The following is a 13269-nucleotide window of genomic DNA, read 5'->3' as shown; positions in this document are numbered from 1 at the left end:
GCACAGTCAAAATAATTGCAGATGGATATTTTTCTTAATTGTTTAATCCTAGTTTTCATGATTGCTACAAGACTCTAAGTTAAAAAAAAATACCCCAGTAAATTAACTATCGTGATCAAAGTAGATATTGTTAGTCTCATAGCATAATTGTCTTATATTTTAAGGTTTCAGAAAATAAGGCACAATAAATCAGCAGATTAAGGAAAGTAGAGTTAGGCAGATATCAGAATTTTGCCCAAACATGACTTGGGTAATTATGCTATGAGGCTAACGATATGTAATTCATACGATTCCTTCATCAGATGTCATTCTAGTATTTCTGCCCAGCCCACTGGAAAGAGCAGTTTACACTCTAAATGTCTATGTTGTTGGTTATAAGATGAAATTATGTACTGCTTGTGTTTGCTGAAAAATACAATAAATGAGGAACTAAAAAACTAATCCTGTCAAATGAAAAATGCAATGTTTGAAATTAAATCACAATTATTTTTTTAACATTATACTTCCAATGAAATACTTTTACTTGAGTAGATTTATAGACCAGCACTTTGATTCAAATTTTAACCAGAGTAACTCTACTTTGATTTAAGTACAATATTCATGTTCATATTTCTATGATTTTTGTGATGGCTTAATTTAGCAAAGATGATAGCAAAGTATATCCCCCCCCAAAAAAGTCTAATTTTTAAAATGATAAAGTCTGTATCCCAAACTAAACTCTCAAAATGAGTATTTTTTTCTATTTAAAGTACAGACTCTATCTTAAAATGGTCCACTGAGACACCAAACTGGCCTATTAATTTAAATTTTAGTTCAGTACCAAAGTATAAAGACTTAGTACTTCTATTCCATCAGCTGCTTGGTTTTTAAAAAGCTGTAGGCACTGGTGCCATGACACCTTCACATAAAATTATTTAACTTTGGATTGTTTTATATCTTTTATATATATATATGTTATATCGATCTCATCGCCCATCTGTCATGATGAAATCCATAGGAGTTATAGAGAACATGTATTTATGTATTTTTACTATGTGTACGGCCTGAACTTGATCCAGACTAAATTGCCCCAAGGGGACGATAAAGATTTATCTTTATCTGAGTCTCCAAAATTATTAAAAAAAAAAAAAAAGAAAAAGAAAGAAAAAAAGAAAAAATAGTGTGCAATGAAAATCTAGCAAGTTCAACTCGAGAGTATGCGGTGGAAAGACCATTTTTATGGTGGCTTAAATTAGCAAAGATGATAACCAAGTACCCCACCCAAAAAGTCAAACTTTTAAAATAATCAGTTTTGTATCTCTGGATAAAAACTCACAAAATTAGCATTTTTACTACTTAAAATACATTATCTATCTCAGAATGCTATATTAGGACTTCAAAATGACCTGTAAATTCAAATGTTAATTCAATAGCAAAGTCTAAAGTCTAGTACTACATCTCCAAAATAAACAATCTTTTATAAATTCTAATATAAAACTACTTTTTTGCAAAGTTTGTCAATCTTTGAAATGCAATTTTTCTTGAAATTATTGTTATTACTTAAAGATATGATTTTATTGTTTTGGTCAAATGTGTCATAGTTGTGACAAAAAAAAATCTTTTTCACATCCCATTGGAAAAACAGACTTCCATGCTTTGAGAATTACGTTGATTTTATGTGAAGTACACAGTATTGAGCTTCTAATATCATATAGGGTCGGTGGATTTTGTTCAGTCTCAACCTAACATCTTTCTACAGTTATAACTAAAAGTCAATAGACAGGGCTTTAAAAGGCATTGTGCCCTCATGTAACAGCTTCAAATCGTAGGTGCTTTTATATTCTACCCTCAACAGTGGAAATTTCATTCTCAGATTTGATCTCATCATTGCTCCTCCTCAGCAGTTTATTCATGACCTTCTTGAAGGTGCCGCTGAAGGCCGGGCTTGAGAAATAGTACACCACCGGGTTGAGGACGCTGTTGAAGTAAGTGAAACAAACCGATGTGTAGAACGCCAGGTTGGCCGCTTCAAAGTACTTGCATTCGTCATACCACGCCTTGAGGATCCACACAGCGATGCGTGAAATGGTGCTGGGGAAGAAGCAGGTAATAAAGATCAGAGCCACAGCCAAAACAAATTGCACGGCCCGTTTGATTTTCCCCTTCTTGTCTACAGTCCTGTTCCTCAGCTGCCAGGTGATTCTGATGGTGCAGAAAGCCACAATTGTGGTGGGGAGGAAAAACTGGACGATGTAGAAAGTGTTGTGCCAGGTGGACAGGGGGCTGAAACCCATGCAGATGTTGAAACTCTCGCACTGAGTGCGGTTTCTGGATTCGAAGAAGTGCTCTTCAGAGAGGAGATACCCGGTTGCGAGAAATATGAGACCCCAGAGGAAGAGCGAGACCCAGAGTGCATAGCCGAGACCCAATTTGTTGATCTTATTCAGCGGGTGGACGATCTTAAAGTAACGGTCAACAGCTACAGCCGTGAGGAAGAAGATCCCGGCAGCACGGTTTGCAGCCAGAAGAAAGAGAAGAATTCGACACATGGCATCGCCGTACAGCCAGTCCTTCCCTCGCCTGTAATAGTCAGCCCTGAAAGGAAGGCAGAACAGCACAATGGAGTCTGCAACAGCCAGGTGAGTCAGGTATACAGAGTTTGGCTTCCATTCATCCATGTGGAAGATGAACATCCACAGAGCCACGAAGTTCCCCAGCAGTCCGAACATGAACTCGAGGACCAGAATCGGAGGTAAAACCTGGTCCAAGATGGGAGCCTCGAAGGCACAGCACTCATCCAATCGAGTGAGATTCATGCTTTAAAAGGTCGATATGAAGCGGAGTACCAGGCTGCTGCTCCACGCTGAGTCAACACAGGTAAACAGGCTGTGCCAGGTGACTGCTTTGCTAGAGAATCATGTTTGCGTTCATGCAAACGATTCTGAGACAAACACAGTAATTCCTAAGTGGAACGAGCATCTGTGCGCTGTTATCTTTTGGGGAAGTGATATTGACCCAGAGGAGCATGGAAACAACTGTAAATGTTATCTGTCAGGGGATCATGGCCTCATTATAAAAGTATTATGCAGAATAAGGTTCACTCATGGGAATAGAGTGCAATGCCTGAAAAACAATCACTGAAAAAGACATTTTTTAATTCACCTCGTGAAACAAACTTAGAAAGAAGACGTTTGAGTGTACAGGCGAAGGAGACTGAAATTTATTAGCCTACAGTTTGCTTGAGTGAAGAACATTTGGGAGGGATTCACGTCATACCACACCTTTGGCAAACGAGAGAAAGCAGCTATTAACTAAAAAATTGCCAAGTGAGTGGCCAAGTCCGCAGCTTTTTATGAACAGTAAATAAAATAGGTATAAAATGACTTAATGTGTACATTTGGCCAGGGTTTTTTGTTGCTGTTACAGGTCACATCCGTTTCAGTAAAAGTGCATATTTGGTCTTCACTTCTTCACTTCACCCAGATCATCGATGCTGTCATCATCCACCTGCAACACACAGAAACTCAAATCAGTGTTTCATTTCAAAGCTTGTGTTTTTAAATGCTGGCATGAACAGGTTCACATCTGAGGATGTATTTGGTGTGGTTCTACATTTTTGAACAATCTGTTTGCGTTGTTTCCATAAAACAGATAAAAAAATAAGTCACTGACAAATTTGTCAATATCTAACAGGTTACATCATGAGCTGAGTTACAAAGGAGTGAGTCATCTTGCTATCTTTGCTGAGAATGCAAATCATAATCTGTTTAGTCGATTAATCATCTCAACAATCAGTGAGTAGTTGACTAACAAAGCAGCTTCCTTCTCAGAGCCAAAGAGCTCCATTTTTGTCTACCAACTCTCAAAGGGATCGTTTGAAGTGAGGTTGTATGAGGTTATCATCAATAGCACATATATTAGCCACAGAAGATGCATGTCAGCGTTGCCCCTTAACCGTTCATGGGAACTGAATAGTCAACTTCCTTCAAGACCTCTCTGATGCTCTGTGATACAGTGGAACTAGAGGGATTTTTCTCTGCCAATCAGGCGAGATCAGTTAATGTCACCGGAAGTGACATCATAGCACCCGACCAATTAGCAGTGTCTAAAAGTCCCATTTTTACTTTTTAAACTCAAATTTTTAGTTTTCCTGTAAATGTTCAAGCTTAGAATCTCAAAAGATTATCTATTTTTTTTGCTTAAAAACATTCTCTTTAATTCTTTAACCTTTTGGGTTGGCCCAAATATTTGTTATAAATTATGCTTTATAATACTAAAAATATACATGTGCATTTAATTTCGACTATCAGAGCAGACACGTTCCTGCAACCCCCCTGAGATCTTTGGCGCCCCCTTACGGGTGCATGGACCCCAGGTTGGCAACCACCGCTATAGTGGAACATCCCAGGTTCAGGTCCAACCTGGGGCTCCTTTCCAGTATGTCATTCCCCGCTCTCTCTCCCTGATTTCAAAGTCTATCCATTTTCTTATTTCAATCAGTGCTAGAGGTCCTAAAATAAATCTTAAAAAGGAAAATGTATATTTATTTCCTTGCGTTTATGAAATGCATCATTTTATCTTTTTTTTCGTTTTAATTATCCTTTCTGTTTTTAGTTTCATGTGTGTGCATCTTGACTTTTCTGTGTGACTTCCTGTCTTGTACAGCACTTTGATCAGCTGTTGCTGTTTTTAAATGTGCTTTATAAATAAATTTGATTGATTGATTGATTTAAAAGTTAAGTCGGTTTTTTTTCTTTTAATTTAAAGTGAAGGATTTCAAATTCCCAAATCCTAAAAATGAAATATTGTGTGACAAGAGAAACCAAGGACAGAATTTTCCTCTGTTTGTCAAAGAGACTCTATTAAATATATTATTCAGTTAGATTGCCCTTTACTTTTAGGTTTTCATCACAAAGTATAGTGACATCAACTATCAAATATAGCTAATTAAACTCCACTGGACTTAATGTCTGCAGGTAGGTAGCTGACATATTAAATAAATATAGCGTCTGGTTCACAGACAAGAACTAAATTGATGAAGGGGGAACAATGGAGTCATTTGAGGGCTTGAAAAAATAAATACTCTTTACATCAATCTCATTTTTATCGATACCTGCAAATAAGACATTATATACCAAAAAACATTCGGGCCCCAAATGAGTCTTTTTTGGAGAACATCCTTAAACAACCCATACCGAAAAGATTCATCTCCCGAGTTTATGAGACTTTAGGCCAAAACTCTAACTGCTCTACTGACCATATCCGTAAGCAATGGCAGAATGATTTAGATTATCAGATAGATGAAGATGTCTGGGCAATGATTCTAGAAAATACACTTAAAATTCTGAGTTGTAACAATGATAGAGAGAGACAATTTAAAATACTACATAGACTTCATTTTACACCGCTATTGAGGGGAAGGCTTGGTCTGGGCTCTGCTAACTGCCATAAATGTGATCCAGAAGCAGGAATGTATGTACATATGTTTTGGAAATGTGTAAAGATACAAAAGTTTTGGGTAGAGGTGAAGGAGGAGGTGGTCACCTTGATCGGGTACGATTTGGAACTGTCACCCCTGCCATATATTCTAGCAGCTAAACCATCCAATGCAAGGAGCACTCAAAATGCTAAACTGATTGGAATACTTCTGTACATAGCTAGGAAGACTATTCTTAACTTTTGGATCTCAAAGGACACCCCTACACTGGATGATTGGTATAAGGAAATAATGAGAGTACTTCCCCTGGAAAAACTGACTTACACCCTTCATGACAATGCCAAGGGGTTTGTCAAGATTTGGCAACCGGTCTTGAAGAAAGTAGACCCTGATGGACGGACTACCCGGTTAACATCATGGAAACAACAGTACTGGAATCCTGGATATCATTACGCCAGCCTGGTGGTGTATGTGTTCTGTCTTGCTTAGGTTTTGTCATTTTTTGTCTGCGTTTTCCTTTATTATTTTTATTAATTAATTTATTTATTCTTGTAATATGTTCGTTTATAACGTGTCCTGCTGTGATTTGTTCCCTTGTTAAAGTTACCCAAAGTTAAGAAAAAGAAAAAAAGTGGTTCTATATTTGTACTGAACTAGACTGTATTATGGACTGCCAGAACCTTAATAAAGAGAAAGTTTAAAAAAAAAAAAAAAAGAACTAAATTGACGATAGCTCTAGTAGACTGTAAATCCAAAGTAAGTTAACAATGACACTATAGTGTCTTCCATATATTCCCCAAAGGCCTCAACTACACTAAAATTCAAGCAACATAAGAAAAAACCCAGGTACATCCCAACCTAAGAAGGTCATAGAGAGATCAGAAAGATGAACTTAAATAGCTCATCTAAATAAAACAAATAACCAGCTCACCTCAGGCCACTTCTCTTGGATGGCATCGATTATGTCATCTGTAAAATCTCCCTGAATGATTATTTCATCCTCTGCCGTCACTGAGGCACCACAAGAAAATTTCTGAGCAAAGAACCGCTGAGCCTCTTTAAGGTCGATGTCTGCAGGAGTCAAAGAATTCAGGTTAAGAATAAAGCATGAAGACTGATTTACCTGCAGCATCACTGAGAATAATTAAACACCAAGCTCTTACCAAATGTTGCCAGGCCGCACACCCGTGTGACGTATTTCTTCTTGGCTCTTGGGATCTTTGCTATCGTAACTTTCTGAGGCACAGTCTTCTTTTTCTGTTTGATCTGACCTCTGCCACCTTAAAAGCATAAAAAATACAGAAAAAAGCTAAAAAATCTTTCCTTAAACTTTTAATTCTTGAGGATTTAAATAAACCAATCCCAGGTTTCTGAGGTAATGTTTCCAAACACCATACGAGCTTTAAATAATAGTTTTTATGACTTACCTCTCTTCTGTTTCTTCTTCTCCTCCTCCTCGCCTGCAGGGGGAGCTTCTCCAGTGCAGGTTTCCTGCTTGGGTGCATTTCCTGTAGGGCCAGTTAGACCAAAAGAACAAAATAAAATATGAAAACCAATACACTGACAAAATATGCTATGTGTACAATGCTTTATATGTAGAGTGTGGCAATAATAGTTTTTGGGCTCCAAGTACATTTGAAACTCCTGGAGTTTCATCTCAGTGGGAAATATGAGCATTACAGTGGCGCTTGCACTTTTAATAAGAATATACAGTATGTGTAAGACATACGCAGAAAATAATCAAGATATAGCAAGAAGGTATGCAAAAATAAATAGGCCTTGTTTAAATGAGCAACATAAGGCAGAATTAACCAAAGTTTTGCAAAAAATTACACAGACTTAAAGCTGATGAGGTTTATGGTTGCATGTAGTATGTAATAAAACAATAACATATTTTACAAGTAATGATTTGCATGTCTGATGAATATTCGTCCTCGTTTTGTTGTAAACTTTTCCAAAGCTTTAGGACTTTTATATAACACACCTGCAATGTTTTACAATGTGATTTTGTGTGGAATTCAAATATCTTTATTTGATTAAGATGTTACAAACTAGAGGGACTTTCCCACTTAATCTATTTTTTACAAAACCCTGACAAAATATACTAAAAAACAGGTGTGAAAGCACCTAAATCACTAGATGTCACTTTAAAACGAGTATGGGAAAGAAATTTCGGCACACAAAGGATCACTCTAGTACTTTAAATAATTCTTAAACCTCACCAACAGACCTATTTTAAAAACATGCTGTACAATCTAAAACTGTTTGTACAGCCTAAAGCTTCATAAACATAAAATGTTAATCGTGCTTTGAGTTTGGTCAAATGTGTATGAATCAATGCCTAAAGCACTATCTGCACAGGATTAGTATTACCTGTGGATCTCGGATAATTTGTGAGTTATTGCCTGACGTCAGTGTTTAGGGCGGGGCATTCACACAGTGAAGTAAAGTCTGTAGTTTACTCAAATGTACTGACATTTCTGAAGGACAACATGAAGGTGCAGCAACGAAAAAGCTCAGTAAATTTTCAATTAAAAAAAATCACACAAAAAATAGAATCTTGTGCACATTGGGTTTTGCAGATGATGTTGTACAGATACTGTTAACCACTGTTTTTTATCCTCTATATGTTTATTTATTTTGGTAGCAAGCCTAACTCTTCCATTACACATCAGGGTAGCACAAATCCCCTTTGTGTATCTGCAGCTGATCAGAAAGAGGAGAACAGGAAGAGGAAGAAAGTCAAGCATTCCTTCTAGTAATGTATGTGAGAGCAAGACATCCTGAGTTGAATAAGAACCTCTCCTGTCACCTTTAACCGTTTTTATGTAGCTAGATGATGCTGTGGATACTATTCTGCAGTCTATTAATTTGGGATCCCCCAACCCTCCTCAAACAGATCAGCAGTTTTATTCTAATCACTGAATGTTGAGACACACTTCAAATCCTAAATTGCATTATGCATGAAATACATATCTGTGGGAGGCAGAACAGAAGCACTGTGTGGATTAAGAGAACAGCCGTGCACATACACACATTTGGACAGTACAGTTTAAATAAGTTAGTTAAGTAAAATAAAGCCATCTTTAAACACAAGTAGAAATTAACTAAAAGAGAAGAACTATCTATAACCTATATATGTGAAAGTGTTAATCTCCTGCGCAGCCCTTTATCATTTTTCTGATCAGAAACATTTCAACCCTTAATTACAGACACGCCGATTCGCACAAGATTAGTATTACCCGTGGACCTCCTCTGAAATCTGCCCTGGAATTTTTACTCCAAAAATTACAGACATGATCGATTCACACAGGATTAAACATAAAGACCTCCTGCGCAATTATTACAAATGACCAGAAGTCCCTACATAAAAGTAATCCTGTGCAAACACATCATTTAGATATTAAAATTTGGTACAATAATATAGACTACAAATCCACAAGAGTTAAGTGTTTAACTCAATATTAAAATCATATGCCTTCAATGAAGAACTAGTACAAAATAATAGGGGATATGCAGTAGTGCTGCACAACTGATCTATTCACAATTGCAATCCAAATGTCAGGCTGTGCATTTACATAACCACATAAGAGGCTGAAATCATGTTTTAATAAGCAGTACTGGAAAGGTTTACAAAAATACCTGCAGAAATAGTGCCACTGCATTTACACTTTGTAGAAGTACCTTTATTTAAAAAAAAGAATAACATTTATTCATTTTTTAATTAGTTTTCATGCTAATTAATATTTGTATGTCTGAGTCAAGAAATTGACACTTCCAAGCTATCATCAATGTCTGCATTTACCTTGATAACCAAGAAAGTAGACTAATGATGCCACTTTTGAGTTATGTCGTAATCCCAAATCACAAAATTATCTTGTATAATCTCAATCGCACATGATTACAAAATTATGCTGCACTAATATGCAGTATGTTACTCTAGAGAGTAATATAGTAATTAATCTTTAGAAAAGGAGAATTGGGGGAACTGTGGTACAAAGGGCACATACCACCTTATGAATACATTAACAAACAAAAGCCAGTGAAAAATGAAGAGTAAATGAACTCAGAAAACGTGCAATTCTGAAGACACATTACTGAAAAGAAAAGAAATTGGAGTATGAGTGATTCACTGACTTCCAGAAGAAATGCCTGTAACTACTGCCTCTAAGACAAGAGGTGCTTACAGACCGCCAGTTGAAGGCATGATTTTAACACCCATTACACCTTGTCTGCCATATGTGATGCAAGGAGATGTAAAAGTGGGACAAGTAGTTCAGCCCCTGATCCATCAGAGGTAATTACGTTGGCAGAATGGATGGATGGCGAAGGCGAAATGTAATGTTGAAGTCAAAAGAGCTGAAGCATGCGCATGTGAAGCTCCTGTGGTGCATTGGCAGACCATGTCTCTTATTCTCCTCTTGCTAATATAACACCACTGTGGATGCAATGTGTTAGCACAAAGGTGTAATGACAGGTGAACTCTGTTACAGTGCTTTAGTGGAACTATAATATGTAAAGTGCTAGTGAAAGCTTAACCCTAAAAAGTCTTAAGAACTGCTTTTTTAGGTCAAACAAATAAGATAAAATAAAGGAAAATTTAATTTACTAACATACAAAGTGACACTCACCTACAGTCATCCTTGCAAATACATCCGGGAAGTTTTTCTCAAGCCATTGCCTGCATTTGGCTGGCTCAGGCATGTACTCACAGTACTGCAAGGACAACAATGCAGATTAAGTTACACCTTATTCAATAGCTTAATGGGATATTTGTGAGTCATTCAGTGTAACGACAGAAAGATATCTTTGTAAGGTTATTAGACATACCTCTGTGGGTAGAGAGCACACTGCAGGGAGAAAAAAAATATCATTGTCACATTTAAATTACAGCCAAATTGAACCTCATCAAGTTGCAAAATTTACCAAGATTGTATATACAATACCTCCACAATAAAGAACTTTCAGTGGGTACTTTGAATCAGGATCAACTGGCCCATGTTCTGATTTGCTTTCTGAAGAACCAGAGTCCATCTCAGTAGTAGCCATCTCAATTTATCTAGATAAGTGACACAGAAATAAACAATTACGTGTAAAAATATATCATTAACGTCAGTAATAATAGCAATCCAGGGTTTCAACTTAACCTAAACCCTATACAGCAATCACAAAATGTCTTTACAGTTATAAACAGACTCCATTGTGAGCATGAGTGATCAAGGTTTCTGCCAATATTTCATCATGCTAGCCTGCTTGGCAAACTCTCTGCTCATATCCTCTTCTGTCAGGGCAGATTAAATAGTTGCAGTTTTACACAGCGTGACACAGAAAGATCGATCATAGATGGAGCAATTTAATGCCAAACTGCAGACAAACTAACAGTTGTCTCCAATGTACAGAAGTAGTTATCAACTAGCATTAGCTGGCTAACACATGGGCTTATTTGGTGGGCGATCAAACACAAAATCTAGCTGCAAAACTTGTTGTATAGTCCAAAAATGTAGTACCACAGCTACTGTCGACGATAAAAATTACATAGAAAACAACTCTACCTTGTTAGGAAAAAACAAACTCTCGAAATTAGTTTAAGAGGGTTCATTCATCAGGTATCGTTGACTCACACAGCTGTCACCGTTAGCACCTCAGTTTATGGGTATTAGGTTAGCATGCTAACAAGGCTAAAGCACCGCTAACAGGCTCTGCTGCTCTCTATAACGGAATTAACATGGAGGAAATGTCAAGATACCTACCCCACAAACTGTACCTTTAAAACTGCTGTATGTTAAGTAAATCCTCTCGCATTATTCACGTTAGTTTGACTTTTAGATAGGCATTCTTATTGAATCAGGTTCAGTTGGCGTACTTTGAGCACGCCTAGCTGCGCTTCTTGTTTTAGTTGTAAAAGTGGATGATATGAAGCCCTAATGTGCATCAGCGCCACCTGGTGTCCGGAGGAAGAACACTTAAATGCTGATACATACCTTTTTAACTACTTTATTAAGAAAGTAAATGCTAAACGGTGAAAAAAAATCTGGATAATCTTAATAAACGGAACAAAAAAGTTTTATGTCTTATATATGTATATGTACGGAAGCGGATTAGGGCCATTTTTGATGGAGAAAATAATTTTGGGCAAGTCGAGATTACAGTCGAAATGACGAGAATAAAGTCGAAATTTCGAGATTAAAGTCGAAATTTCGAGAATAAAGTTGAAACACAATTTCGAGATTAAAGTCGAAATGTCGAGAAAAAAAGTCGAAACTTGAATTCAACAGCTGATCATAGACGCTGTGTGTTCATGTGGCAAAGAGAGAATCTCTTTGTTAAATTCAATAATGTGGTATAATTTCACATGTTCACTGATATGAGGCATAATTGGCATTTTGTAGAGACAGTTATTCTCTGTTATTGTCTTAAATACTCATACATTAACAGGAGAGACAGAAAAGCTCTCGTCTTCCTCCCCGCCTGATCACCTGTAGAGACGCACAGGTGACAGACTCAACCTCGATGAGAGAGCTAAGATTGAGATTGAGATTGATCGCTCGTTTATTGATCATAGGCTCCTGCTAATGACAAAATGTTAAAAAAGGAACACTTTGTCACGTGTTGTATTGGAAACTCTAGTTAACAGTATGATACATAAAGAAAATGTTGCCTGCAAAACGCCATGAACACGATGTACATTACATTTGTGAATGAAATTTAGAAATAAAAACCCCATATGTTTGTATTGCTGCTTTCACGCAGCGCCTCCATGCTTCCCTTTAGATAGGGGGTTGAATTTTTCAGTGTCACAACTTATGCTTGACTCTGAAAGTGCTTGTCTGTTAGCCCTTATGATTTCGGCTTGTTACAGAGAGGCCATTTGGCACAGAAAGGCTCAAATTTCCCTCCAAAATAAGTGAAAAGGCTGCTCTCTTCATCGGTTCATGCGTTTTTACGCAGCGCCAAGGGCTTTGATGATACACATAAACGCGACACTCACAGACATATAGGGACACACACTCGCAGACGGTGCTCTGCACACACAGTGAAAAGAAGTCTTGTTCTGGCCAAGGGGAAAAGAGCCAGGAAGCCATGAAAAAGTCAGAACAAGTTTGGTTTTGAAACTTTATTTGTGAATACAAATCTTACAGGCAGATGAAGTTCCAAAGAAAATCACTTTTGAGACTGAGCAGAACAATATAATGAACACACAACAACAAAAGAAAAGAAAGTAAAACAAAACAGGACAGATAGTCAGTTAAAGGGGGAAAGAAAGAAACAGTCAACTTCCAGAAGAATAAAACCTGTTATAATTTCCATTTCCTGGGGTCTGATCAGAGGAGAAGACTAACAAATGCTCATAGATACTGTGCATTTTCTAGCTTTGAAACCTTTTAAAGTATTAAAAATTATAGAAAGCAAAAAGACCAGAAAGTGTGGATTAACATGTAAAATAGAGCAAATTCGTTGATCAAACCACTCTTTAAAATAGAAAGATTTCTTTCTTATTAATATACATCTGTTGTTCCAAATTGCTGTGTTGTGGGGAGAGATATTGTGTTTACCTATTAGTTTCTAGTAATGGAGGACCTGTTGGTGGAATTTTGATAGTTTGACTGGCAGTTCACAAATTTCAAAATCACATTTTAGTCAAAATTCTTTATCCCCAAAATCCCCCCCAAAAATGTGGGAAGTTTAAACAAACGCAGACATCCTGTTGAGGTATCCCGTTGACATTGCAGATGGCCTAGATCAGGGGTGTCAAACTCAATCACAGCAGGGGCCAGATTCTGGATTCAGGACTAACCTGAGGGCCTAACAGGGTCACCTTTTTAACCATAAACTATCAACCTTGTTTCACCGGT

At 37.2% G+C, this 13269-nt stretch overlaps 2 protein-coding genes across 6 annotated transcripts; both read right to left on the bottom strand.

Moving 5' to 3' along the window:
• Positions 1 to 1649: 1649 nt before the first annotated feature.
• Positions 1650 to 2980, bottom strand: LOC121524644 (hydroxycarboxylic acid receptor 3-like). Its single transcript, XM_041810070.1, has one exon. It carries the CDS (start codon positions 2793 to 2795, stop codon positions 1815 to 1817), a length of 981 nt encoding a protein of 326 aa, XP_041666004.1. The 5' UTR covers positions 2796 to 2980; the 3' UTR covers positions 1650 to 1814.
• A 197-nt stretch (positions 2981 to 3177) lies between these two features.
• denr (density-regulated protein) lies at positions 3178 to 11329 on the bottom strand. Of its 5 annotated transcripts, none has more exons than XM_041810072.1 (8): positions 11181 to 11329; positions 10363 to 10475; positions 10247 to 10266; positions 10048 to 10132; positions 6844 to 6942; positions 6580 to 6696; positions 6348 to 6487; positions 3178 to 3486 (listed from the first exon to the last, which is right to left on the bottom strand). In XM_041810072.1, exons 2-8 carry the CDS (start codon positions 10463 to 10465, stop codon positions 3442 to 3444), a joined length of 609 nt encoding a protein of 202 aa, XP_041666006.1. In that variant the 5' UTR covers positions 10466 to 10475; positions 11181 to 11329; the 3' UTR covers positions 3178 to 3441. The 5 variants fall into 5 exon arrangements, with proteins under 5 accessions (XP_041666006.1, XP_041666005.1, XP_041666008.1 ...); XM_041810071.1 differs by having other exon boundaries at positions 11167 to 11324; XM_041810074.1 differs by having other exon boundaries at positions 6844 to 6933; positions 11167 to 11324.
• Positions 11330 to 13269: the final 1940 nt, after the last annotated feature.

The sequence above is a fragment of the Cheilinus undulatus genome, linkage group 17 (genome assembly GCF_018320785.1).
Source record: "Cheilinus undulatus linkage group 17, ASM1832078v1, whole genome shotgun sequence".
In the NCBI taxonomy this organism is placed as follows: domain Eukaryota; kingdom Metazoa; phylum Chordata; class Actinopteri; order Labriformes; family Labridae; genus Cheilinus; species Cheilinus undulatus.
Note: the sequence above shows the minus strand (reverse complement) of the source record. Positions and strands in the feature narration are given on the sequence as shown.